General features: G+C 40.7%; 1 protein-coding gene across 3 annotated transcripts in view; it reads left to right on the top strand.

The window, feature by feature from the left end:
• Window positions 1-27781, top strand: part of sbno2b (strawberry notch homolog 2b) — a 55036-nt gene that overhangs the window by 4541 nt on the left and 22714 nt on the right. For 2 of the 3 annotated variants that reach the window (XM_070832250.1, XM_070832249.1), the window contains exons 2-4: window positions 8588-8814; window positions 9579-9667; window positions 15092-15215. In XM_070832250.1, coding sequence (XP_070688351.1) covers window positions 8707-8814; window positions 9579-9667; window positions 15092-15215 — 321 coding nt within the window. In that variant the 5' untranslated portion in view covers window positions 8588-8706. Of the gene's footprint in view, window positions 1-8587; window positions 8815-9578; window positions 9668-15091; window positions 15216-22007; window positions 22396-27781 lie in introns of those variants that run through there. The other variant, XM_070832252.1, reaches the window with a different exon arrangement.

Genomic DNA, 27781 nt, shown 5'->3' with positions numbered 1-27781 from the left:
TGTTTAACTGGGCAACCTGTTACACATGCAGGATCAGGATCAACAGGATGGATTGTTGACATTGATCACTAGCCATGGGACCATTTCCCCCTGATGTCTGGCCTGTGTTGACTGCAAATATGTCAGTGGTATTTGCATATATAATTGAGGACTCTTGTCAGTGTTGATATTTGCATATTAGCAGCTAGCTTCATTTTTTGATTTTTTTTTTGTATCATCATGTCTAAACTCAAACTTGATTGCAGATGAGCTTTCATCATGAGATCAACGCTGGGATACATAAATCTTTCTTTGCTCTGAGCCGTCGTGATCAGAGCGGAGCTAAAGAAGAACTAAAGCGAGGTCTTTGTCATGTGGGTGTTTCAAAACTAGTCTGTAGCCCCCCACTTGACCACAAACGTTGAGGACATCAGTTTACCGTAACAACAGTTAACATGAGGGTGGAGGCAGTCCCTGTGAAACCCAGACCATGGCCATATGATCACTGGCCACAGTAGTCGCTGCCTGGCGTGAGAACACAGTGTCAGCAGATATGACCACTGCACAGCACACAAAGCATGTTATTATTGTGGAAAATTAGGATTTGTCATTGAATTTTCCAAACCCTCATTTTTATTTATTTGGAGCCTCTTGTCCTTGTCCATTAAAATGGCAGAAAGGCAGTTCAATTATTGAATTCCTTAAGACAAGAAGTGTGTTCATTAGACTTGGAGTTTTTGTATTTGCATGTCTAAATGTTGTCCTCAAGTGTCTTTTTGCAAACGCTTCAGGAACCCTTAAGGTGCATGGTGTGGTTGAATCGGATTGTACAGAATGAGTAAATATTTATCATTCTTGTTTTCTAAAGGACGAAACTACAAATTGATCTGCAGGATATTTATTTTAAATGTATGCAGGTTTATTTAGTCACAAAAACAACAAAAAGGCTAATCTGACACACAGCCTCTCCCAGCCTGTTCAGTTTCTTTTAAACACTGTGCCACATCCTGACCTATTATTTAGAAAACGCGCCCATGTACACACAAATAATATGCAGTGGAAAGACATTTTGCATATTAACACATGCAGCTCTTAATTTGAAGATGTCTCTAACCTGGAGGGCAAAGGCTTAACTTCATAGGAACAGTCGGGCAGGGCTTCAACAGGTCAAACACAACTAATGTGAAAAAAAAAATTCTGTTTCCTGCACTCGTGCTCACACACACGAACCAACTCAGAGTGGGTTTATACAGTCTTCAGTACCATGAGTTTTCACTTAAGAGTGAATGCCAGAAGACATTTTACCGGAAAACGCCACATTACTCAGACATGATATCTGTCTCAACATCTGAACAGTGTATTCACTAGAAAAAAGCTTGTGAAAATGTTTATGTTTGATAACAATTAGAGTGTTTTGGATGTATCCTAGACACATGCCAGATGAGTGGGATTAGGGGGCATCAAAGTACAGGTTCTGAAACTCATCTGGCACTTGTCCTGTCATCTTTAGGTTCTTTGTCACTTGTCCTTTATGAAATTATTTTACTGATTTTTGTATTTACACTAATTGGGTTTTTGGCCCCTTCATTTCGTCTTTCGCCGAATCACTTTACATAATTTGAATGGATTGTGCTTATCTGACTAATTTTCTGCATGGTTCACCGGCTTGCAGTGGTGTTATTGTTCAAGAGTGCGGTAGCAGCTTCAGTCGATACCAGGCGGATCAACTGAATTGAAGTGAAGTTAGCATAGCAGAGTGGTACAGACAGACAAACAGACACAGACAGGCTCCCTGACGCTGTGCATGTGGTGCAATATTCTCACGCCTGCCAGTGAAGTGAGGTCAGTCTGAGTGGAGTAGAGTACTGTCTGGATTTGAACAGCTGGGGGGCAGAGTTCAGAAAAGTGAAACACAATTTGGTACCTTTTTTTATTTGAGAGTTTTACTCTCAGCACCGGACAGAAATTATTATTTTTAATGGTGTCATTCTTAGTTTGTTTCAGGGCTACAAACTATTTGGATTCTGAGAGACAGATTTGCTCCAGGTCCCATTTCACAACAAGCTTCAATAGGTGCTAAATTTGGACAATTTAACATAGAGTTTCTGTTTGTAATATCACAACAGCTCTGAATACTCTCACAATGCATGATTAAAACATGTCTTGTATCACACACACCTCTTCAGCAGTCCAGATTTTGTGTCCGAGTGTGATGTTGTTTGCTTGTGAAATGTGCATCTGATAGCTGTCGCCTGGTGTTATGACGGGCTCTGAATAACCACGGCTGGGAGGGGGGTGGAGTTTCAGAGTTGGAGAACCAGCTGCCTCCAATCAGCAGCAGAATCCATCCGGGGGTGAGACAGGATGAGAGGCAACGGCCAACATTGCTCTGACGGGAGGGAGGGAGAAGGAAGAATGAACATAAGAAAAATGGGGACATGGAGACACATAATGGGCTAGCATGTAGCAAGAGGGGCTGTGATGGAAATAGGAAAACAACAGGCTATCTCGGGAAAGAGTGATAGTGATGGAAATAGTAGACAATGTCACTGAGAATATGGGCCTGGTGATGGAGATGGTGTTGAGTGGGAGGGTAACAAATGGAGACGGAGGTGGTCCACATTTGAGAATCGAAAGGGCCGTTATGAGTAGACTACAGTGCAAAGGAGGGACGTCTCTGATGATGGGAGATAAACTACCACAAGAGAAAGTGGAGAAAGGAGGGGTAGTGTTATTTCTGGGCTGATATTTGTACAGTAAAGGCAGTATTCCATGTACTGAGACAGAAGATGCATATTTTGACATTTTGATGAGTTTTTATCTATTATTTGACCTGAAATACGAGTAATCTGATTATGTTAATATTGTATATGTAAACGCACGTGACAACATGTCAAATAGATAAAAAGGAGCTTTAATGATCAAATACACAACATGCATCTTCCCTTTTTAAGTCAGTGCCTTACCTGCAGTCTTTGACAGCATTAGCATTTCCATAGCAATGTTTTGTGAATGTTTCTTAAAAGTTTAAAGTGACACAAAAAAAGATATAAAAATGCATGCACTTTTCATGCAATACACATTTCTGTAGGTAAATCAAGCGTCTGTCCTTTCACCTGACTAGTTGAACCAGGGCAACAGAGAGCCACACTCAGCCAGCATGTGTTATCATCCTCCTATTTTGAGGAAATTAGATGGCAGAGGGAAAACGGGGCAAAGAGGCGGCTAAGTGGATCGTTCTCTCTCTGATCTAGTGAGTCTTTGATCTATTTCTGGTGGGAGCTGGTGGTGGTGGTAGAAGTAGAGGGATTTGCACAGAAAGCCACTGCAAACCATTGTTTGTCATCTTTTTGTACGTCTCTCTGCACCACTCTGCCAGGTCTGCGCTGTCACACTCCTCTCTGCCCTCACCGTTCTTTTCTCCTTGCTCCCTGGCCCTCTCTCCCAGCCAGTCTCTTCCTTTATTTACCACAACAAAGGCATCCTCTCTGTCACGAGGGCTTGATTAAGTTCCCCTTTATGGATAAATCACTTTAATGTCTCGTTCAGCTGGTGTTTGTGGGCTCAAAGATATTCATCATCGTGGCAAAATTGGTGCTAAATAGCCACTTGGAATGGTTGATGAGAATCTAATTAAGATGAATTGTTGTCCCTTTGGAAGTCGCTAAATCTTTGAATGCTGCCTTAAAGTCAGACCACATCATTCAAATGACTGCCCGTTTGTTCAACGTGTTCCTGTGTCCTGTCCCAGTCCAGAGAGCCTCTTTGATAAATATTTGAACAGGCGCAATGTAATAACAACAGGCTCTTAAAACCCAATTTGTTTCCATTTCCCGGTTTTTGATAAGACGGCAGATTCGGTTACACAGTCATTCGATCATTATTCTCCATCCAGTGTCCTACCCTCTCACTGGCCTGTTCACAGCCCCTTTATGGCAATGTCTGTAATCCTGAATGGAAATTCTGTTTGTGGGAAGGGGAACAGGGACAGATTGGTAGCTAATGTTTATGTCCTTCCATGTATGTGCTTAAGGGTATGGGTCTCGTGTGTGTGTGTGTGTGTGTATGTGTGTGTACGCGCACAGAGGCCTTTTGTGTCAAAAAGGTGCTGATTAATAATGTAGGTTGCTTTGAATGACAAAGCCTTGTGTTTCCCTGGGAAGTAACTTGTTCCTTTTATGAATATTTCATCACAGTAGCTAATGAATCCAGCCATTCCAGCCAATCATAACCAACTAACAACCCCCTTGCTGTTTGGGTGTAGGGCAGCTGGGCCCTGATCATTTCTAACCTGATTACTGTTGATGCTGATGGACCGCTGATGAATGAGTGTTGAGTTTTGAATTGAATGATTGTCATCTGCCGACTTGTTAGAAGCACAGACAGATGCCAACAGAGGGCTGTCACATGAGAAACGATTGTGTACTATGCTTGCTGTCTTACTGTACACACGTGTGTTCAAAGTGCAGCTCCGTCACTTCAAACTTCACATTGCATCTCCTACGCTGATTCATTTTTCCTGGCCTTTCCACTCATGGACCTCTCATAGACTCTTACACAACAGCAACTGGACTTGTTCAGCTGGTCCCGCTGTGCACTCGACCAAGCTCATAGAGCATTTGACAGACACAAAGATGTTCCCACATATGTAAGCGGAAAAATGCATTGACATGATGAGTGTGAGTGAAGTATGGGAGAGTTGCACTGTTTCCAGCAAGGGAAACAACAGATTTTGGGCACAAAAGAAAGTGGGATAGTGACTATGCTCTTCCGATGACCTTTTAATAGAAATCCACTTTTTCTCTCTGTCATACATTTCCTCTTCGTCCTACATTTGTCCACTGCATTTAAAGGGACACATGCACACATACAGGTTGTTTATAGCCAATGCATACATGCGTTTTATGACTTTTATATAAGTTCCTACAAGGCACTTGAAGCCTTGTACATTAAGAGAAACAGCCTTAATCCATTTAATATGTGTGTGGAGGTTTGATTGTATATCAACGCTGCAAATGTGAATGTGAGGTGGCACACGCGGCGCACAGGGTGGTGGTTCTCCTCGTGAGTGTTAATCGTGACTTAGCAGCTTAAGGAAGTCACACTTCCCTGGATGATCCCCATGTGCTCTGGCGGCCACTGATGCTCACTCACTAAAGGCCACCAGTCCCCCTCCCCCTCTCTGACTGAATTTTACATCCTACCTAACATACTCGCAAGCTGTAACTAACAACACACATAGTGAACACACATCTTGTGTTTTTGAAGTGACAGAGTGGCATGCTGCTTGTTAACCTCTGTCTGTCTGGCTGACAGACAAGCACAGTGACTCACGCAGCCAAAGGGAACCAACTGGCCTAGAATGTGGCCACATCGCTGGAAAAAACGTTTCTAACATCGCTAAATCTCCATGTTTGCCGTTCCTCCTGCCCCGATGAATCAGCCTGTGTATTTTGGCGTTTTCGGCATGTATTGTATGGGCTCGTGTCAGCTTTTAAAGAATTTACAATTACTGCCCATGAAATGTCCTAATCTTCCTGCAGTGAGCTTTTTGCACCAGGCCACCCACAGAGAGAGAGAGATGGAGGGCGACACACATGGGAGGGGTTGTACAAAAAACAGCAGTAACCTTTGAAGTAATTAACAGACTTAACAGATTACGCTGCAGAATACTCTCTCTGTCTTTCTCTCTCTTTCTCTCTCTTTCTCCGTTTGTACTTTATAACAAAGGATTTGTGTGTTATTTTGGAATGACCTTGTCCTCCTCAGCATATAGGACATACACGCTTTGCTTCACAGTCTCGATACAGAGTAGAAATCCAGATATTGACACTGCAAACAGTTTTTAAATAACCAAGCAGGGTTATAAAAAATGACTTATGTGTGTGCTGCTTTTTGATGAATGAACTCCTTGTGTCCCTTGGGCTGCAGTGGGCATGTTTTGTTCTTTATCTTTTGTTTTCTTTCTCCCATATCTCCGGCCCTCTTCTCCCTACTGATTGCCTTCTTCACCTCCCTCTTCCTCTCCTTAGTGGTTAGGAGTAGTAGGGGGTTTGGCTGTTTTCCAGTAATGAGAGGCCTTACAGGAAGAAGATATCTAGGACCACTCTTGCAATGATCAGTTTTGATTATGCTCAGAGGCTCACTGGAGATGTGGGGGTTAGTGAACAGCTAAAGACAGACATTTCCCCGTTGCTAAGAGACTGTAACTGGCATGGTACTGGTGAATGACATGGCTATGGATGGTTGGGGGGGGTTGGTGAAGAAATGAGAAGATGCAATTATGGTAGTCTGGACTTTGAGGATGATGTTTTCAGCTGTCACACTTATTGAATGTACACTTCTACTATTACTACTACAACTGTGTTACTAGGCAATTATGTATTTTCTTTCTTCAACACTGTATTGTTGAATTGAGCTTTCTCAAATATCCCTTTCATACCGGAAACTTGTATATTACCTACCACAATGGATGTACAGGCACAGAATATACCCGAATTCCATGAAATGATGTGACAAAATTAAGTTTCAGTTTAGTTTCTCTCTATTGCTCACTGACTTGTGTGCACACTTTCTCTTTGTCTGTATCTTTTTTCCTTCCTCTCTATGCTCTTTTTTTTTAATAGTAGTTATGTAGTTAATTTCATTAATGTTATTTTACTTGGACAGTGTTGCACCCAGGTAAACTCAGAGTGAACCCAGGTTGGATACAAACGTGCATTAGACCTAGTTCACTTGTAGCCTGTGTGCTAGGCTGAAGGTAACAGGAAAATATCAAGACCTTTGACCCACATAAAATTTTGATGCATCTACGCTTTCAGCATCCTTAGGTGTTGTGTTGAGTACAATTCTATAACACCAAAGGGACTTCACACACGCACTCCCAGCCACACTGCTTTCCCGTCCCTGCCTTCATCTGGACCTCACGGGCTGGAAGCTGTCCATACATATTCAGAAAATATCTAATATCCTTTTGCTTAAGAACTCGTGTCTGTAAAGTTTGCCAGTTGGGTCTTTGCGCAGGGCTTCCCAACATTTGCTTCACTCTTACCCAGACAGAATCACACTGGCAGCCTGGGGGTAAAATGGCCTCCCTTTGTGTGTATTGGCCGTGCATGTGGTGAATATGTTGGGTCAGGTCTCTGTCTCTCTATCACATACACACACTCAGACACACAAAGGGCCTCTTATTTAGACCCTCATAAACTCTATTAGGATTTATTACCTCAGCTTTGTCCCTGGTGAACACGTCTGGCCTGTTCCAGATTGGGGGCAAACTGGAGGAGGGAACGAAGGAGGGCAGAGGGGAAGGAAGGTAACATTTTGATTAGTTGGGTGCAGGGTGTGTTACTGACGTTACACAGACGTGCATTGTGGAGTGCTGGGAAATCAGCAGTCAAACTGCTGAGGTTTGTGGGATATTTGTTAAGCACTCAATCTGAAAGTGAAATAGAATTCAGTTTTTTAAAAGATATTTTACCAACATAAGGCTTTTAGAATCAGTAGTTTACAACTTTTGTTCCCACAAACCACAGGGAAGCAGATCCATTGCCTAAGCACCAGGACAGTGAGCTAAAGCTGCATTTGTACACATTATTCCACATGTGTACTGTCATAAAACTGTAGGCAGCAGAAGTACAAACCTCAAGCTTTTTATTTGCTGTTTTTGTGAAACCATATCAGAAGAAAGTAGGTCATTGTGGTCAGTTTCCAAATTACAGACGAGTGCATCTATCGGACAGATGAAAGAGAAGAATGTTTGTATTATGTATTCTATATATTATGTAATATTTGTAAACACCTGTGCAACATCCTGCCTGCTTTTATTTTAATATACGCATTTGTGTGAGAAGGAGAGACAGATCTGAGTATTACACCTCATTACTATAAAATTGAATAATTTTCTGCAACGTAAGTGTATCAACAAGTACATATAACAGCAAATACAACAGTCTACACCAACAAGGAGTAAATTGCGCCAGCCTTGGAAATTGGCTGAGTATGAATGTCAAATATCTTGTTTTTGATAATAGACTCGTTCCTGAGCACCTCCTGCCATGATTTTAATTGGTCCTCAGTGAACTTTCAGTGATGACAACCAGCTAATGAGGGCTGTCAATCAATAAATGTCAGCTCGTACTGCATTATGAATAAGATCTGAATTCATCTTGTGTGGTGACAACTAGAATCAGTCTTGAAAAGGAAAAGACCAGTTGTGTGTCTCATTTGCTTCATTATGATATAAGATTCAACAAGCACTGTAAAATACTTATTCTCATTTTGTTATATTTCTTTATTTTCATACAGTGTGAACTCTTCAGGTGTGAATATATTCTAAGACCTTTATGTTTATTCTATGGTTACTGTTTGTTAGAATTTAAATGTTTAAATTACATCTAATGATCAGTTTACATTAAATGTGCTTTAAAATAAATTTTTTTATTTGCCTTTGATTTACTTTTTCCTTGTGGTTTTATGGTTTTATACTCTTTTGATGTGATATTGATCATCCTGTTTCTGCTGGAAAGGTACTCTGCATCTTTTCTAATGTCACTTTGCCCTTTTCTCACTTTCCCCCACATCCCTCCACATCTGCTGTCTTCCTCAGGTCATGGAAAGCATTTACCCTTGTTAGAAGTACTATCTCAGACACAGCCAGCACGTGGGTGGCAGTCGGAGGGTGCGCAGCCTAAGTCAGCTGGTGGTCATGTGTGAAGCTGTGGTCTAATGCCCACCCTCCCCTCAGCGCTGGCCATGGACGGGGAGAACTACCTGCATCCAGAAGGCCCTCAGCTGGACAGCAACTTGTTCCCTGTGGCCTCCTCTAACATGGAGGTACTCTATGGGATTTTATTTGCATTTAAACATCATATGCATATTCAATTAACTCACATGGGTTGTTTTTTTTCTGGTAGTCATCTGCATGTGCCTGTACTATGTATGCAAACATGTATTCCTTAAAGTGTAAATGTATTGTATGTATTAGTATTTTCTGAAAAGTGCTAGGGTTCACCTTTACAATCCCAAAAGATGGTAAATGTATTAATTGCATGCGTTTATGACTGCATTAAGTACAGAACAACACATTCTCACATTGTACGGTTTTGATCCCTGGTGTGTGTGACCTTTGCCCAGCAGAACAGTCATCTAGAAATATAAAAAATGTATTGTGATTTGGTTGAACAGACCACGTAAGGGCCTATACTAGTACATAGCAACAAAATGAAGTCATCATGCTCTCTGTCGTCATTGACATGTGGTTCGTGCATAGCTCAGCAGAACTTGTGGAGAGAAGATGTGGTTTGATGTTAATATGAGCAGCCTATATATAGTTTTTCACTATAGTGCCTGGCAACATGCACTTGTGTAATGGTGGTGAAAGTATTCTCTAGATCTGAATTTTAAAAATAAGAAATGACGTTTGATACAAGGTGATGTTTGCTGTTAGGAAAGAGGAACTCACAGAACCTTTGTTGGCCCTGTTAAAACATTACGAGAACACTATTATATTAGATATTATACACATATTACACCATTATATATTACATGTCCATGCTTTTTTTTGTAGTGTGACGGATTTTCATTTTGTTTTGTTTTAGAGTTCACTATACGCCTCCTCTGGTTCCTGGGGACCGTACTCTCAGCAGGCTGGATACAGCATACACTGCCCTATGCAATCTGGAAACCAGTAAGTTTATACAAACTAGCAAAGTCATGTGACCATACCTTGCTTTATCACGAGCTGAGAATAACAGTGTGTCAGCTGAAAACGTGACAAGACACAGTAGGATTGAAATAACTTTTTGCACTGTTCATGAGTTCTCACACAGCGACTGAGAATGTTTCATAACAAATACCATGTTCTGTACTCGCAGCAGGAAATGGCCTTTAGATCGAGGACTGTAAACCGTTTAAATTGGGCAATAACTTCCCACAGGAGTTTCACACATGAGTTGACAAGTAGCACACAGATATAAGTAGTTATTACGAGTGTCTTTGAGGGTTTTCAGGGTGTCTAATGAGTATTTCGCTAATGATTTATACATTTGACTAATGCATTATTGTGTGTTCTGTGACAGAAAGTGTTTTAAGAGTAACATTGAATATAAAAATAGTCAGCAGGTGTATTTTTATGTCCAGAAATGTTCAAAAGGAATTATAACTGTGTGGGTCAGTGCTTGAACTGGAATGTGAATGATGCTAAATTTGAGTAGTAAATTTGAGACTACGATTAATGTGATGCACTGCAGTAAAATATGCAGCTGCTATGTAATGCTGTACCCTGAAGGTAAAAGTTTTAACATCTCGTAGCTCTGCTCTGTTTTTATGACCTCATTGCTAAATGAGAAGTGTTGCTCTCTTTCCTCCCACATAAGCTGCGTGCGTGTGTGCGTGAGAGAGAAGTATGCAATTCAAGGGCTGTACAGCATTATATCTACACAGCTGTGCAGCGTAAGCAGCACCTAAACAGAGCAGACATGGCTGCGGCCCTTGTTGGTGTGCATCCGTTGAGCCACAGAATTGCTGCGCACTGATCGCAGACCAATACGCTTGTAGCTGAAAAAGCCAGCTGAACCATCTATCCACATTAGTCAACGTGCGTTTTCTGACATGGCTTTGGTTCAGCTGGTCTGACCTTTGTTTGGCCTCGGTGAACAGGTGTTTCTACTGGAATGGAAATGTCTTTTAATGTTATTGACACGATATAAACTGCGTGTCAATGACTCCAAGAATAGTTAAAAAGAGAGAGAAGCATGTATCACAGTTACCACAAGAACTCAAGATAACCCAGTGTCTCAAAAGATTGTTACATCAGCAAAGTATTGTTTTTAACACAAGAATATATGATAGATTTGTGTATATCTGTTGTATATCTACATTCAGTATTTGATCTGTGACTTACTTATTATTTTCAAGATAAGATTTTATGGTCTTACTGACAAAATTACTGAAATGACTTCAGTCATCACCAAGCATGTGTCATACTAAGCACAACTCAGGGGGGTGTTTGCTGAACCTGTGGTAGTTGTACTGTTATTGCTGTCTGTGCAGTGTTTCCTTTGAAAGTTCAATCATCAGATGACGTGAGAGCACAGTCTGTGGTTTTCAGATTGACTCAAAGTACAATTTTCTGACATCAAACTGGTTTTACAAGACCCTTAACTCACTTTCCGTCTTCTAGTGTGTGCAAATATCATGATCAAATTCATGATGTCTTTTAAACAAGATTGGTTTGATTGAATGTGATCTTAGGACTGCATGACAGTGTCGTAAAGGCCTTCATCTAGCAAGAACAATGTCCGGAGGTTTGTGTTACTGTCTGTTCTTTTAACAGACAAATCATGAAGTCACTCATTGTAGCCATTTTTGCTGCAGCACCTCAAATGTTTTTCACCACTGCTCTCAGTTTGACTAAGTAAACAGGACAGAGGCCTTAAACTTCAGCTCCTCAGTTCAGGTCTTTTCTAGTGTCTTTTTCACATCACCCTGTATTCGCTCCTCCTTTCTTCCATGATCTGCAGGCAACAGAGCAGGCTGCTGCTGATTGTCTTCCACTGTACAGCCAGAGTGTAATTAATTGAACTTTAAAGCCCTTAGTTGTTTGCTCTCATGGTCATTGAGAACAAGCAGAGGAGCTAATAGATCACATGGCAGCAGTGAGGAGAAAATGTGAATGGGCCAGTGCTCTGTGTGCACTGACTGATGTGTTCACGCACTTCGGCACAGCAGAAACTATTCTTATGAGTAGCGGTAAAAATGCCACTGAGATATTGACTGTGGAGTGAGCAGCAGCATAGACGTCATAACGGTAACTCCAATACAGCATAATGCTATCCAATACACTCGACTTGCAGAAAATGTTATTCTGAGAGGTAGTTTCATGTGTGGCTGTTTTGTGCTGCATGATACATGGCAGTTTTTCATATGGGGTCACTTCACTTAAGGCAGTGGGAGACTTTCAAGGGTTTGGGTTAGAAGACAGTTCACACAGTTACATCAATAAAAACTTTATTGTTAACTCCCTCGAGACAATGTGTTTCTACCAGTCTTTCTCCTGGTGTCTGGCCTAAGTACTTGTACTGCAGCTCTGCATTCCTCCTGTTGGCTTATTAGTCTTTTTTGAATCATATTCACAATTGAAAATATGTCAAGTCAGTCTACTACTTACAGACTGTACTGTATTTACATGTCCTACAGTGTGATGCAGTAAATAACTCGACACTGATACCTAACATGTGTTGGGTTTTCCTGTTGTTTTCTCTGTCTTTCTCTTTAGCAAACAATAGCAATAGTAACAGTTTGTGGTCGTGTGAGGTTAGGTCTGTCCTTACAGCTGAGTCTGCGTGTTTGTTTACAGCAGAAAAATAAGAAGCAGACCGCTCATCTATTTTCATGTCTTGTTTATTTCTGATCATCTCTGACAAGCTCGTATGTGATCAGTCACGAAGGCTCAGATTTAGTGCAGTTTCTACAGACAACATGGCTCTGTGAAATAGGACGACATTATATTTCTTGGTACTGAACATTATTTCCTTACTATAGGAAGGAGAAAAAAATGCTGAAATGCTTTTACCATTTTCTTTCTGCTGAAATGAAACAGTGAATTGGGATGAGTTCTTTTTTTTATATATCTTCACTCCACTCCAACTCTTGGTATGACTATGCTGCCTGCCCTCTCTGCACTATCCACAGTTGGTACGACCTGCACCCAGGCTGGAGTGTTTCACAGGGCTGTGACTCAAAGTTAGACGTAAGACTGTAGGACGTCTTCCAAGGAATCTTTGAGATTGTTATTGTAAATTGTTATTGTTTTATTGAATGTTCTCAGGGTGTATTTGATAAGCATCTCTCTATGGAAAGTCTCATTATCCGATTGTTTATCTTTCTGATGGGAAATTACATTAAAACTTAAAACTGAGTGGAAAATCCAGCCTTAAACACAAATTCTGATAAAAATACAAAAATCATTGCCCAGATCAGACTGAAATGGAGCAGTTTTCACCTTTTCTTAACCCACAAAAGCACTAACATAGTGTTCTCTGTTACTCTCTTCACTAGTACATAAAAGTGGTGTCTTTGGGTGGAATTCTCCTTCTAATAGGGTCTGTCAGTCCTTTTCTTTACAGTACTTGAAGGGACTCTTACCAAGTAAATTCCATGTCCTGTTCACGTCCTATGTGCATGCATGAGTTATGCATTATCCCTGCTAATATAAAGTGTAAAGAATAGTTCGTTTCAAGTTATTCCAAGTTCTACTGCAGTGGAGGCGTTTATGTGTTGAAAGGATGTTTCCTAGTTGTAGTTCAGTGTGTTTTGAAGAGCAGCGCTCGGGATGGACCGCAACATAAAGCTGCATTGATTGATTGAACAGTAATTCCAACGAATAAAGCACCCAGTCTAACAGGAAATAAGTCATTAAAAACACATTCTAGCCAGTTGTCAGATGCTATCTAAGTGTCTAAAAATGGCATTATAACTTGCTTGGTTAGTCTGTTTTTGGTCTTGTGTAAGAGATTGCGAAACAATAGCATGGTTAAATAATGACCTGTACACAGCTACAGACTGCATAGTATGGCAAGGCTGTACTCACACAGTAAGTCAATCAGCTCCTTTGGCTCAAAGCCCCTAACCAGCTTTGTGTTGTTGGAAAGCAACTGATGCCGGCCTGCCAAGACTTCTGCTGTAATAATATCACTGTCATATCGCTGTTGGCTGAAGGGCCAGGAAGGGGATTTCCAGTGTGGATGATTATTACAGAGCCATGCTATGATCTCTCTGAGAACTGAACAGATTCTTAACCAGTATGATCTCATTACCCTTTTTTCTAATTTATGTTTACCATTCAGCATGACACCCCGCCCCCATCCATCCATCCAATGTGTAGTCTTAAAGTTCATTGTCACATTTGCTTGATTGCTTAAAACAGAACCATCCCAAATATCCAAAATAGCTGGGGAATTTTAACAAGCATCTGCGCATTTGTGGCTACCATTTTTATTTAAGGAGTAAAAACTCAATTTTGCTGTGTGTTGTTTGGAAAATTAAACAAATAAAATCACAGCATGTGTGATTTTCATGGATAGGCTTCTATACAATAGATAAGGCTTCCTGGTGTGTTTTCAACTTGAATCAATCAGCCCCACTGATCTCTGGCCCGTTGGTTAAAGACATTGAGCCAAATCCTGTGAATAGCTTTGGCCAAGCTCAATCCCTTTGAGCCTGAACCCTGGCACCTGATTGGATGAGAGGAACCTAAGATGATGCGGTTAACACAAAGTTTAGTTTTGCTTTCATTCTGAGTGTGCATCCACGACTGTGAGCAAAGTTGTTCGTTACGTTATGATGACATGGACTAAGGAAGAAACTGATTGTATCGCATGTTGGGAACGCAAGGTCTGTGGACCTGTGTCTCACATTAATGAGGGGTTAGAGGAGAATGGTTGGCATTAATGAAAAGCAGACCCTGGATCTTCAACACAGGTAGGAGCTGTTCTCACTCACTTGTTTCTATGGACGCCTCAAAATCTCTCCACCTGTCCGACTTAAGATGTGTGTTTCTGTTAACTTTATTGTGTCTCTGGCAGTTAAAGTAGCTCCCCTGTTGCCTTTGAACATGCGAGAGCTTTTTTTTTTTGTATTCACGGCCAATAATTCTTAGACACTTTGATTTAGAAACATACAATATCTTCACTCCATTGACATCAGTCTTTTCTATAATTAAATGTTCAGACTGTCGTCAAAAAAAACGAAACTGAAAGTAAAGTTTGAGTGACGTGTTGGAATTGCGAAAACCATGAGGTAGTGCGATAGTATAGTGGTAGATCATTGTATTTGATTATCACAGAAAGCATCAGTCTCTGTTCAGATAGTGATACATGATCATATGTGATACTTTTCTGTGCCTCTTCCATCTCTCTATCGGAGCTGCTCATTTCTCAGTAGTAAAAGGTGTTGGTTGTACTTGTACAGTTTCATATTGAAATATATTTCAATATATTCGATGTTTACCTTTTCCTTTACACAGCTGCTAAGGGTGAAGAAAACGTTTTACTTTGCTGTTAAGTTGTTAAACAAATAACTAAACTAACCAAACCTCTCCTCCTCCCTCCAGGCAATACCACTTAAACAGCAGCACTACCACCACCACTCCGGATGTGCACATGGACATGTACTCGGGATTCCCTGACGTGGACTTTTCCAGCCTCAACCTCCCTAGGAATGGAGATTTCCCCCAGGTTTGTTTCATAAGTTTATTCATGTGAAATTACTGAAGCAACACTGACAAATTGTGGCGCCTACAAGAACCAGTATGACAACAGTCCTACCTACTCAAACACAATTGGATGCATTTTAGTTTTCCATTTCCTTTTTGTTTCCATCTGACCCTGTTGTACTTGCTTATCAGAGGGAAGGACCTTGCCTCCCACCAACGTCTTTCATCCTGTGTTCAGTGTGTACTCAGCTTTGCTTAATTTACCACGGTGCAGCCTGATTAAAGACCAGTGTTGTCTAGACGACTGCAGCAGTACCTGTCCCATTCCTGTCAAGGCATGTTATTAATAAGACACTGTAATTTAACACTCTTCTACACTTCCACACCTCATCGTCAGAAATCACTGTTGGCTGAACCCAGAATCTCTTCTAATTTTCAGTCATGCATGGAATGAGTCCACATGGTGTTTCTGTGAATAATTTGAGTGTCTTTGGGATTGACCCCCACCCGGAGAGATGCAGCTATAAGACATTCATGTCAGGAAAGGAAATTCTTAGACAGGGACAGTGAAGGTGCAAGCTTCTCTCATATATTTACCTACCCAATCCAGATGGTTACTATCCATCATTAGCATTTTCTATTTCTGCGCACTTTTGTGTTTGTCCAGCCAATTCCTTATAGTTGGAGTCACATGAATAGGAGCCAGTTATAATGACACAGACCAGTGAGTTTCAAATCTGAAGCCTATTTGGAATGAGCTGATGAGTGCCATTATGGGACCACATTAAAAATATGCTATGATGATGAGTTTTAAAGAAGGGCAGTCATGGGTTACCAGGCAGACTGGCAGTTTTCCCCTTATTATTAGCCCGTCTGACAGTAGAAAAGGCATAGCTGTTAGGGTTTTTCTTGGTTCAACATAAGGCTAAAAGCAGTAAATAGAATAAGGGATGGGGGTGAGGTGTGGCAACAACGGCAAGGCAAAAGCCATTTCTTATCTTGATTGTGCATGTTTAAGGCAGAATAGTACAAAATGTTCATACTATATCAGTTTAAACTGCCGTTGACCTGTATTTTACGTCTCAATGTGTCTCCTCATTTAGTTCTTGTTTGAAGAGCAGTGAAACCACAGTAGTAGTTCTACTAAAAACTGACGGTCTGTGGATTATCCCAAAGTCCCGTAGACACTGTTTTTAGAAAGACTGTTTCCTGTTGAGTTTTTCTGTGCTTTTAGCACCACAAATTCACCTCAGAGGCAAATATCTCAAAATCCTATTAGATTAAAAAGAAACTGCAGCTATCTGCATAGCTTGATATTACTAGGAGTAGAGTTGACCCTTTTTGAATTGAAAGAGAGACTGAACCAGCATACTACTGTATTAAATTACACACACATACAAAACCATTCTATATTTTATTTAGCAAAATGTTAGGCTTAGACAACTGATGAGAAAAATTATGTTTTTCCTGACGGGATGCTATATTACAGCATACATCTCATGCAGAATTCAGGACTCCAATGTAATATTGGTAAATTTTACACTTAAATGAATTCACAAGGAATCCAATCTGTTAGATAAACTGAACACTCCAAATGAGCCAATTTGACATTGAAGGATGTATTTTTCTTAACCTGCAGTGTGCAGGAGCTTGGCCGAGGGCTTTGTCTCTGTAGAGGCTACAGCCTGGGAGTTTCAGGGAAGCTTAAGGTTCCATTTTACAGTTTATTCAATTTGATTTAAAGCAAGGTTTTGCCAGATTAAGTTAGGTCCTAACATGTGTATATTATCATGTGGCTTGCCCAGGAACACTTGCTAGTTTTAGATAGTAGTTTTAACCAATTTTTATACTTCAGTTAAAAATCATAGCACTTGATGTCAATTTTGAGGCTGTATTAGACGTGTTTGTACATGCGGATCTTTTCGCACAATTAGTTTTTATGTTAACATGTACATTTTGAAGGGGAGCACAAGATAAACAAAAACAAAATACACTCCAGAGTTTCAGTGTGATGGTTCCATGAAAATACAAGAGTGCTTGAGGTGATATAAAAATGTTTTATATCACTATCTGAAGCCGGGGAAATTTGAACAAAGGCTGCTCATGAAGGCTTTAGTAAACAAGAAAATGATGTGTCATCCTCGTCACGTGTATAATGCTTGCATAAATTTTGTGATTCACGTGGGGTTTCCCTGGTCTTCCATCTGCCTGTGTTAGCCTGCCTGGGCACAGCTGTCTTCCTTATTTGCCTGCAAGGGTTCATGAACACATTTACACATATACATATTTAGAAATGTATGCCCTCACAGTTGTAGTTTTGTTTAAATGAGCTCCATCATCGGTGCATTCATGAGGAGCTAGTTTGGTTTTCCTGCCGGTGGAGACGTGGAATGTGCCTGTGAGAGACGTTTTGTGCTTGTGTTGTGCTTTCTCAGCTGTCCTCTCTGGTTTTGGACACTCCCTGCCATGTGAGGCATGCGAAGAAAATATAAGTCACGGGGTCATTGTGACTAATCCGCCACCTCACACTCAGCCCCCTTTTTCATCCTCCCATGTTTTCCCCCCTTCATCACCGTGGCATGCCGACCTTATCCATTTTTTTCCCTGTATCCACCCACAATCAGAAAGCAGGATTTGTTGTTCTTTTGCACTGTTGAACCATGACACTACGGAAGACATTCAGGCCTTTGTGACTGGTGAAATTGTTGATGTTACTGTTTAATTTGTCAGGTGACTGCCTTGTTTGTTTGAGCAATTTCCCTGTTTCAGTTACAGCTCTCGAGTCATGAGCAAAACCTCCCATGGTTTGCATGGCATCCTGCAGTGTAGAGTTTGTTTATGCAGTTCACCAGAGCACTGTTGGAATATCCTCATATTGTAAGGAAGCACACTGCTGGAGCAGGATATCTAACTCTAGATTGCCGGTAACTTGAAAACAAGAGCCAAATGTTTGTTTGTATTCGTGTTGATAGACTTCCATTTGAGATTTGATAGCCTTCGTAGATTATTAGTTCCTGCATATTGCCAGCTAATCACTGAAATTGAACACATAGCGTCAATACAATGATGTGAGTGAAGGTAATGCCTAATATTTTCAGTGCTTCAATAGCACCAGAAAATATCCCACTTACGTCATAATAGAAATGTACCCCCCCCCCCCCCCCCTTTTTTTTTTTCTTATTAGGCATCAAATATGCCATAATATAGAAGATTAAGTTGCAGAGTAATTCAGAGTAATTCAATTCATTCATGTTCATTAACTTCAGTGGCTAAGCGCAATGTATCCAGATGGCTGTATTTTATTCTGTATTTTGTAGATATTTATATTTTACAGATTAAATAGATCTAGATAGCAGCTTTTTTATTAGGTAGACCCCTCCCTGGGATTTACTGGGACCCCATAAAATAAAGTATTATCAAGACACAGGATGAGGAGTCCTTTTTCTTTAGCAAAAATAACTCTGATAACTCCAACTATCTGTGCACACACCACCGGAGGTACTTACAGAAGAGCTGTAATCTTGACAAAATGGCATAAAAAGATATCAGTGCTGTGCTTTAAGAGCAGTTTAATCTTCACAGAAAGTTCACCGCTGTTTGAAGGAGAATTGCACTCTTTGCTACAGTGACACATGCACACCTGTCTGGGCTACAGGTGGGTCATTTGTGGACGTGAAGCACGTGAGCTTAAATGTAGAGCATCAGAATGAACACAAGACTTACTGGAAGACAGAAAAACAGAACTCATTCACTAACCACTCTGGCTAACCTCAAAGAGTGAACAGCACTTTGCAAACACACAGATCATCATACTTACTGTATACTGTACATATACAGACTACTGCACATGCACATGTACACACACAAGGGCACGTTTTGGCTGATTCAAAGTCGTAGTCTCCTGCTACATACTCTCATTCTTTCTCCGTGTGGTTCCTTTCATTACAACGTACACGTACTGTTGCCACGTGCACAGTGCACTACTAGGAAGCGTTAATATGCATTAAGTCTGCTTTAACAGCTCTTCCGTTTTGCTTGTTGTTGAATCTGAATCACATTATTACGTGTTTTTAACACATTATAACTGTAAGCTGCAACAGGTAGCCATAATTCTGCGCTCATAGACCAGCCAGAGATTAAAGGTAAAAAGCGATGGTGGGACTCTACATATCTAGTTGAAGTGGCAGAAAATCCCAGAGCACCCAGGTGGGCACAAGCAGAGTATGCACCTACACTCCAACAAGTCATAAACTGAGTTGAAAAATACTGGTTAAAATAATTCAGGCCTTATGCAGCAAATCTTGTACTGCATAAGATTCACTGATTCCCAAGTTACATTTCAATCATTTGTCAATGCATTTGTCTTTTGAACTCCAGAGATCCTATATCTTACAGATAATGCGTCATGTTGGATTATAAGGAAATCTTGAAATAAGAAAATATGCATAACACACTTAGAAATGTCCAGCTGATATAATTAGCCAAAATGTTTACTTTACTTTTAGGCCACAGTACTTGAAGGAAAACCAAAGGTGATATAGTCAAACTGAAAGGGGGCTCTGCATCAGGGCTTTATTTTACTGGTATAGAAGATTATCTTGTTTTTCATGACTTTCTTGTTTCACGCCAATCTTGATGTAAACCAGTTGACATTTCTCGGTTACTACCTTGTAAGACATTATAAGATTCTAAGTCTTTTGGATGGCCTAGTTTAAAGGAGGAAGTTAAAGGTTAATTTGGAGGGTTGTTAATAGGTGCACTGTTCTCCTTGGGGAGTGGGGGCTCCACCTGATCCACTTTAGTTTTAGATTAGCTTTGGATGGCTCAACCTCTGTCTGTCCTGTGCTTTTCAAGAGTATTTGTTAAAAAAAAACCCACATTTAATAATTTCTAAAAGCAAAGTTTAGACCTACTGCATTTTGTTTATATTGCCAGTTACACGTTTTGTCATTGAACAACTTTTTTTTTTAGTATTTACAAAAGAAATTAAGTGATGCAGAAAAATACAGTTGCTGTGCAAAAGCATTTCATGCAATGGAGGAAGTTCATCCGACACAACAAAACATTTCCTGCTGCATGGTACAGGTGGCATGTATGTCATTCGTAATGTACACAGTTGTAATCATCACAGCCGATGATCAGCTAATGCTAGCAGGTCCAACTGATGGAGGTCAACGAGTCAATGGGAGCTGGAGTAATCAAACTTGGAAACTAAATCATGATTAAAATCTAAACTATAAGATTTTCTTGTGTTTGTTTGTGGTTTCAAGCAGTCACATTACAATTGTCACCAGGTTCTTGCAAGGCAGCAAGAGTGCATATGTGCATGTGACAATGAGGCGTGCCGGTGCTATGTGCCAACTGTGTTTATGTGTTGTCAGAGAAGTCATGCATGAATCCTTCCTTCTTTATTCTGTGATGGATGTAATAAGGTGTGTCTGGATTCAGTATTCAAAAGAAGTTCATCAATGATTCATTCCTCCCTGATGGCCTTCTATGTCCCACACACACACACACACACACACACACACACACACACACACACACACACACACACACACACACACACACATTATTCAGAGGATTCCCACTCATACCATGATGACACCATGGACAGGCGCCAGTCCGTCTCTGAGAATCTGAGTCTCCAGTCCAGTACAGATGGACATTACAGTACCTTACCATGCTGGGCTGATATCACATATTCCTGGAAGCTGGGTGTGTAAATGGACTACTCTATTCCACTCATGCAGGAGATAAATCATTTTATTTCTGTTTTTTAAATAACACAGTTTCCTCATTTGTGACTTTCTCCCAAATAGTTAACATGGCTTTTCTATCAGAAAAACTAATGTTACAACACTGCCTTTGATCAGCATCTTGAATTTGTTGAAATATCCCATTTGCCATCAGATTCCCAGAATATTCTTTTTTTTCGCAGCCCCAGTTCCAGTAAGCGGGAAATGCCATTTATGATGAGGTATTTCTATGTAATTGTGTACAGATAGAAGTAGTGTCTGATGCCTGAGAGACCCTTTGAATAGGCAAGCTTGCAGCTTGCACTTGACCTGTTAATAAATTCCTAACCACTCCAGCTGCCTCTTTCATATTTAAGCTGTCTAGAATGCTTTTAGCATAACCTCTTTTTGGAGGTCCATGTGAAAACTAAAAATGTGGATCAATGTGGAGCTCTTTCATTGCTGATGAACACAACAGAACTGAATTAATTGGGAAACATTTTGACAGGATAACTGACAGGTTACTTTGGTTGGGGCCTGCATTTGCATTCTCATAATTGACACAGTGCCCCAATTAGCTAATTAGACAACTTGTTTGCTTCCTTCTTGTTAGCTTTTACACCTCTAAGCTATAGATCATTATATGAATCAATAGTCATTACTAGAACAGCAGCCTTGAAATTGAGCCTGTGCAGACAAATAGAAAGACAAAGAGCAGAGTATGAAATAAGACAGGCAGCCAGGCAGGGAGTCAGTCTCTAAATATAATAATCATTAAATAGTTGCCCAGGCCCATTAAACATAGCGGTAAGCAGCGGGGTGTGAGGAGTGTCCAGGTCCAAAGCGCAATACTGTTTACACTACAAATGCGGTTGAGTTACACCATGTACAGTAAAATGGGCCCGACTGCCAGTAACTCTAGTCACTTACCAACAAAAGCATCATTTCCTGAAAGCTCCTCCCTCCTCCCTCCCTCTTCTCCCCACCTCTCCCCTCCCCTCCTCTGCTCTCTCGCTCACTCTCCAACCACCTTTTTGAGCACTGAGAAACTAGTCCACAATCACTATGACTAAGCCCTCTATGCAAATACCTGACTGTCCTGGGGAAGCAGGAAGCATGTTTTAGACTTGCCTGTGTCTCTGTGTGTGACAGAGGTTGTATGTGCGAGCTCGTTGCCCAGAGCGTGGCTGCAGTAGAGGCAGATGTGTGTGTTGAGCCACAAAGGAACTGTGAAAGGACTAGTGAGAGTCCACTGTTGGGTGGAAGTGCACCAGCTGTAAGGTGAATACCAACACTTTGACCAACACATGGAAGAGGCTGTCGCACTCAGGGATTCAAGGTGAAGCAGGAGTGCATGCGTGTGTGTATTTTGGCCCCCCCCCACACACTGCAGCGTTTGGACCCATGTCTCTCATGCAGTTCTGGACTAAATTGTATTCACAGCTGGGACGACCACTTCCCAAGGTACTGGTGCTGTTTGCTTCTTTTTCTGTGTCTGATGTGCCGAATCAAGTCCATTTTAAGGCTTGTTGTTGTTGTGTTGTGAACACTATTTTTATTTTTGATGTAATGCTTTGGAACTGAAAACTGAAATTGTGACTATCTGAAAGCCGATTGTGTTATGAAATTTTTATTGACCTTATCAACGTATTACTAGATAAGATCTATTATCTCTTTGTTACTCATTTATGGATGTGTTTTTACTTTTTAACTTCCTTGAAGGAATTTTGAAAGTACTTCCGTATATTTGCAACACTAATGGAGGCAGGCCTATAACTCTCTTTTACTCCGTATTTTCTGTCTGGAAAACCTATCAAAAAAAGTACTGCAGTGCTTACAAAAGCTGGTTTCCTGGACAAGGACTGAGCCACATGCTAGATTGAGGACATTTTTAAAAAGAAATGTCCATTGAATGTTTATTCTTAATTCCTGGTATAGAGAACAATAATCTTTTCTTCTTGTTTATTATCTGCTTATGACAGTAACCCATCTGCTGTTTATTGAAAGAGAAAACTGCCAAAGAAGGTAATCTATGCTTAAGATTTGGGCTCACTATTGAAAGTTGGCCTGTTTGTCTCAGACAGGGAATTTTCTTTGCTGGCAGGCCAGAGATGCCAGTCAGTCACCCATTGCGCCTTTCAGGCTCTTATTCCCAGCCAGGAACTATGACAAATGATTGCCTGCCTCACTCCTCGCTGTTTTCCAGTAAGTGCTGGAACCTGATATCTTGTCAGGCTAAATAGCACTCTTGTGTGTTTTCTGGATGGCTATTGAATATGCCGCTTGTTGTACTGCACAGTAAATTGAACTGCATTGTTTTTTTTTTTTAAATTCGTCAGACTACACAGTATCGGTGGAATTGCAGCTCATCAGTGTAATGATTTTATTGATGCAACGAGTTTGTGGTTATGTTGATAGGCAAATTTTATCATATCAGCGTTTCTTCCCCTTACGGAAACATGATAAATTGCATTATCTGTGGGTTTTTTTCTTTCTTTTTTTTTTTTTTTTGTAACGTTAGGTGGTAAAAATGACTGACTGACCATTGTTTGGTCATTTAGAGATGCCTTCCTAATGCGCTTCCAGGCTAGGAGATGAGGGACACAATTCACAGTCCTGGTTCCATGTATTTTAAAGTTAACCTCAAGCCAAATGAGGACTATTACAAATATTACTACTAATTCCTGAATATTGTTTTAAATCAGGCTTGAATAAAGTGAACCTGTCCTTAAAAGCCAGGGGTGCAGCAGGGCAGCCACTTGATGGGCACATGTTGTCAGTTTCCTGGTATTGCGTTAAACCTCAAGCATGACCTATGCGTGAAGCTTCCAGGAAGTGAAAAAAAAATGATGGTGAGGATGAGTGAGAGCAGTGGGGGGTGGACTGATGAAGAGTAGCGGAGAGAATGGGGGAGCGAGAAAATAGAGGATGGGTGCCAGAAATGCAAGTTACTTATACCGCAAAGAGAGACTAGAGGTTGCCTCCATATCCGCGATAATTAAACCTATTTCAAGAGCATTGTGTTAATGTATCACACTTCAGTGCCAGTTATAATTGCAACACTGGAAAAACTCATAAATTCACATAACAGGGTTATTATTACCAGCCATTAAAGACAATTAATGCAATTAAGATGCAGCAAATCTCTTAGGTCTGACAGCATGCTGCAAAACAAAGTGTCAGGTGTCACAGAACATCTAGTTAACTAATGATTTCAGCTCATACTATGCATAATTTGTTATCTGTAGGCAAAATGTGAAAATTCCATTTAACAGTCCTTGTTCATTCCCTATTGTATTTTGTTCCTTAAAAATTTCAAAACATGCCCAACTGGTTATTTTTTGAAATTGTAAATTTATGTGTAACTTTGACTTTTGTATACATCATATTAATGCAGCGCTAAACTAAATTCAAGCGAAAACCATCATCATATTTAACTGTATGTGTACAAGTCAAACAGCTGTTTGTTTTGTCACATTTACCGTAGTTTCTGCACTTTCCTACTAGAAACAAACAGCCTTCAGAGCCCCCACACCAGTTTGATACAGTCACAGATCAGCTGCTTTTCTGTAATCTCAAGGTCCCAAATTTAAATATGCATGTAATATCTCTCTCCCTCTCAGCCCTTGTTGCTGTCGGTGTCTATACCAGTGCTGTCAGATAAAGGCAAAATTGCCTTGTAAAATGAATAAATAAAAAAATAAGCTAATCAAGGTCCAGTAGGTCTATAATGTGTACAGAAGGCAGTCATAGAAGTCCTCAATAAATTTGTTTAAAATGAGTCAAGACTTTTGTAGAGCATAAAAAATAATTGTTTAGTTGTTCGTCTCCTTTGCCCTCTCTCTGGGATGTCACACAGCTCTGTGTGCCTTGTTTGATGGAAATTGTTTTGGGCCTCTGTGTCTCTCACCGAACTGAACTGCTGTTGCAGCATATTCCCTTTCTCCCCCGGAGTGTGAAACATATTCAGTAAATATTGTAAGTGTTTTTAGATGGTTCCTCCAACTTGAGATGGTTTCACAGGATAGGCAGGATGAAAAATTTGGAGGTTTGTCTGTCAGCCAACATGCAACTGCCCATGTGCCTAATTTTGGCTTAGAACCAAACCAGCAACTTACGGGCAACGAGCCCACCACCCTGAGTCACAGCATGATAGCAGTCCACTGATCACAGGTGTGTGTAAGTGTGGGTGTGCGCCACGCTCAAGACAGAGGAGATGAAGGTTATTTGAGGTAACGCACAAACCTGTGAATATACACTTGAGATGTTTGCTTTCACACAACTGCAAACCTCCTTTCCTGTAGTGTTAGGCTCCCACCCAGAGCAACCCTCTAAACATAAAATAATCTTCCTGTATGCAACTAGTGTAAAGTCACGGCCACTTGACACAGTGAGTTTGTTTCATTGAGAATTCGATAACATTTTCAGTTACTCTCTAGGCCACGTAGCACACGACCATTACAGATAACAGTGTCAGCCCCGGTTAGTGCGTGGTGTGTTGAAATTTCTGCATAACTGAGACGTCATCTTGCGTCATTGCTCTCCTCACATCCACTTTTCTCAGCACTGAGGATGCAGGCTCACACATGCAATTAGTTTATCATACAGACACCGTCTCAAAGTGTGTGTGCGTCTATTTGTGTTTGAGTCACTTTCTTCTTTTGTGCGCTTTGTTTCTCCCGTTCTCTTCAGTCAATCAATCAATGAATCAATCTTTATTCATGTAACACCAATTCATAAGAGTGTTATCCCGAGACTCAGCAGCAACTATAGTACTGACAATAGGAATGTGACTGATAATTAGCCATATGGTAATTGTAAAAAACATGACAATAGTTAATATATGAATGATAATAATAAAATATTGAAACTATAATAAAAATTATTTTCTTAATTTCACAATTTTTTGTTAAATTATCAGTGTCACTTATCAGTTCAGGATGTAGTTTGAAACTATTGAGACATGTTTCTGGAAGGAAATGCCAAGTCATCCTCACCCTTCTCTGGCTGACGTCCTCTTGGCACCACCACAAATAAATAACAGATGGAATCTCTCCTATTGTCTTTTCCTGGCCCTTTCCTCCTGTCAGTTTCTGATTTTTCAAAACTTTTGCGACTTCTCACTTGTTAAACTCTGCTTGTCCTCCTTTGCTGCAGGGAGAGTCTGAATTTATCAGGTAGATTTATTTGCTGGCAGTGCCATGTGCATTGTAGAGCCTTGTTACCCCTTGTTAGTTTCTAGTCAGCTCCGCGTAAGCTTCACACTCTCCTACACACACAACCAGCAGAACAGTTCTTTGAACCAGCTCCGTCATTCGGCTGCTGGCTGTGACACTTGACATGGCATCCTTTTATTTTCCAGAACATATGAAAACACTGGAAAATTCCAGGAGACTTGTAAGCAGCAAGCTGTCCCTGGCTCGCTTTACTCAAACTTGGCACGACATGAAGGCTTGTCTGGCAGGAGGTTGCTGGGCCGGGTCTGCCGCTTTGATTGGCCTAGGATAGTTGGTCAGGGACAGGCTAGACTTAGTGCTCTATGGGCAAGACAAGGATGACAAAATTATTTTCTTTTGACTCCACAACCATAGAAATGTAAATCCAATGAAACAATCATCTTGTTATTCCTCAGAGCATCTTCTCAAGATAACACAGGCAAATTTAATTTCAGCACAGTTATCAAGGAGAGTCAACCTCTGAATTAGGAACAAACTTTTGTAGAAAACACTTTGAAATATTAGTGTCTTGTTCACCATCACTTTTGGCTGACAGTGGAGGTCTTTATAGTTAGTGTGCCAGCTAAAACTGTGTCTAACATTTCTTTAAGCCTGAGACTTTTAGTAATCTGCGAAGGACTTTGAAATAGGATTTTCAAAATTTTTCTTTTGGCCGGAGGTCGTGTGACTTAAGGGTCTTATAGACCAAAACAATATGTAAAATTTTCCGTGTGTATTGAATACAATGGCTTTTTGACAAAGTGGTGACAGGATAAGCTAATTCATGTCTGCTTGTCTTCTAGAGTCCCTTTTAATTAGTGTAATGCTGAATTCAAAAAGGTCTTTTCAATAGCAAGTCAGTCAAAGAGCTGGTTTGCAAAAAAGTCAGTGTCTGTGAGAAGGTCAAGGAAAAGGAAAAGCTGAGATCTGCCCTATTAAAGTCATAGCCCAACAGATATGTCAGAGATGCAGGACATGCAGACAGCTTGGCATAACATAATCCAGACAGAAAGAGTGACACCAGTGGTGGCTTTTCAGTCCGCCAGACCCCCCACATGATAGGACACACACACACACAGGCACACACTGGCTATCAATCAGGTCCTGTTGACTGCATAGACAAGGTCAACAGCTGACCCCAGACTGGAGAGCCTGGGGTGGGGGTTGCTTTAGTCAGCTGATCATAAGGGCAGGGTGGGTGTTTTAATAACCCTCCATCCCACCACCCCATCCACACACACCACAAAATTTGAACAATGAGACCGAGGCTTTCAGTGAAACTTCTTGGCTCATTGGCAGGCTTATGCTATGCCATTTTACACTACCTACATTACACCAAGAGCTGTGGCATTTATGGCCCCCATATTCCTGATTGTGACTAGACTCGCTCCCTCCATCCCTACTACTGTTGATACAGCCACATTTTCAGGCTCAGGCAGGATTTACAGTCATACAGAATAATAAAGAGAGGATTGTGAAGGGCCCAGTGGGTAAAGTGCTCTAACAGACCACAGCCCATAATGACTTTTTGTGAAAACACTCTGAAATAGTAGTTGACCTCAGTTGGTATTCACTACAGTGTACTTAGGCATAGATTTATGTGTACATTTTCTGAATCATTTGGTGCATCATGG

The sequence above is a fragment of the Pempheris klunzingeri genome, chromosome 6 (genome assembly GCF_042242105.1).
Source record: "Pempheris klunzingeri isolate RE-2024b chromosome 6, fPemKlu1.hap1, whole genome shotgun sequence".
NCBI lineage: Eukaryota > Metazoa > Chordata > Actinopteri > Acropomatiformes > Pempheridae > Pempheris > Pempheris klunzingeri.
Note: the sequence above shows the minus strand (reverse complement) of the source record. Positions and strands in the feature narration are given on the sequence as shown.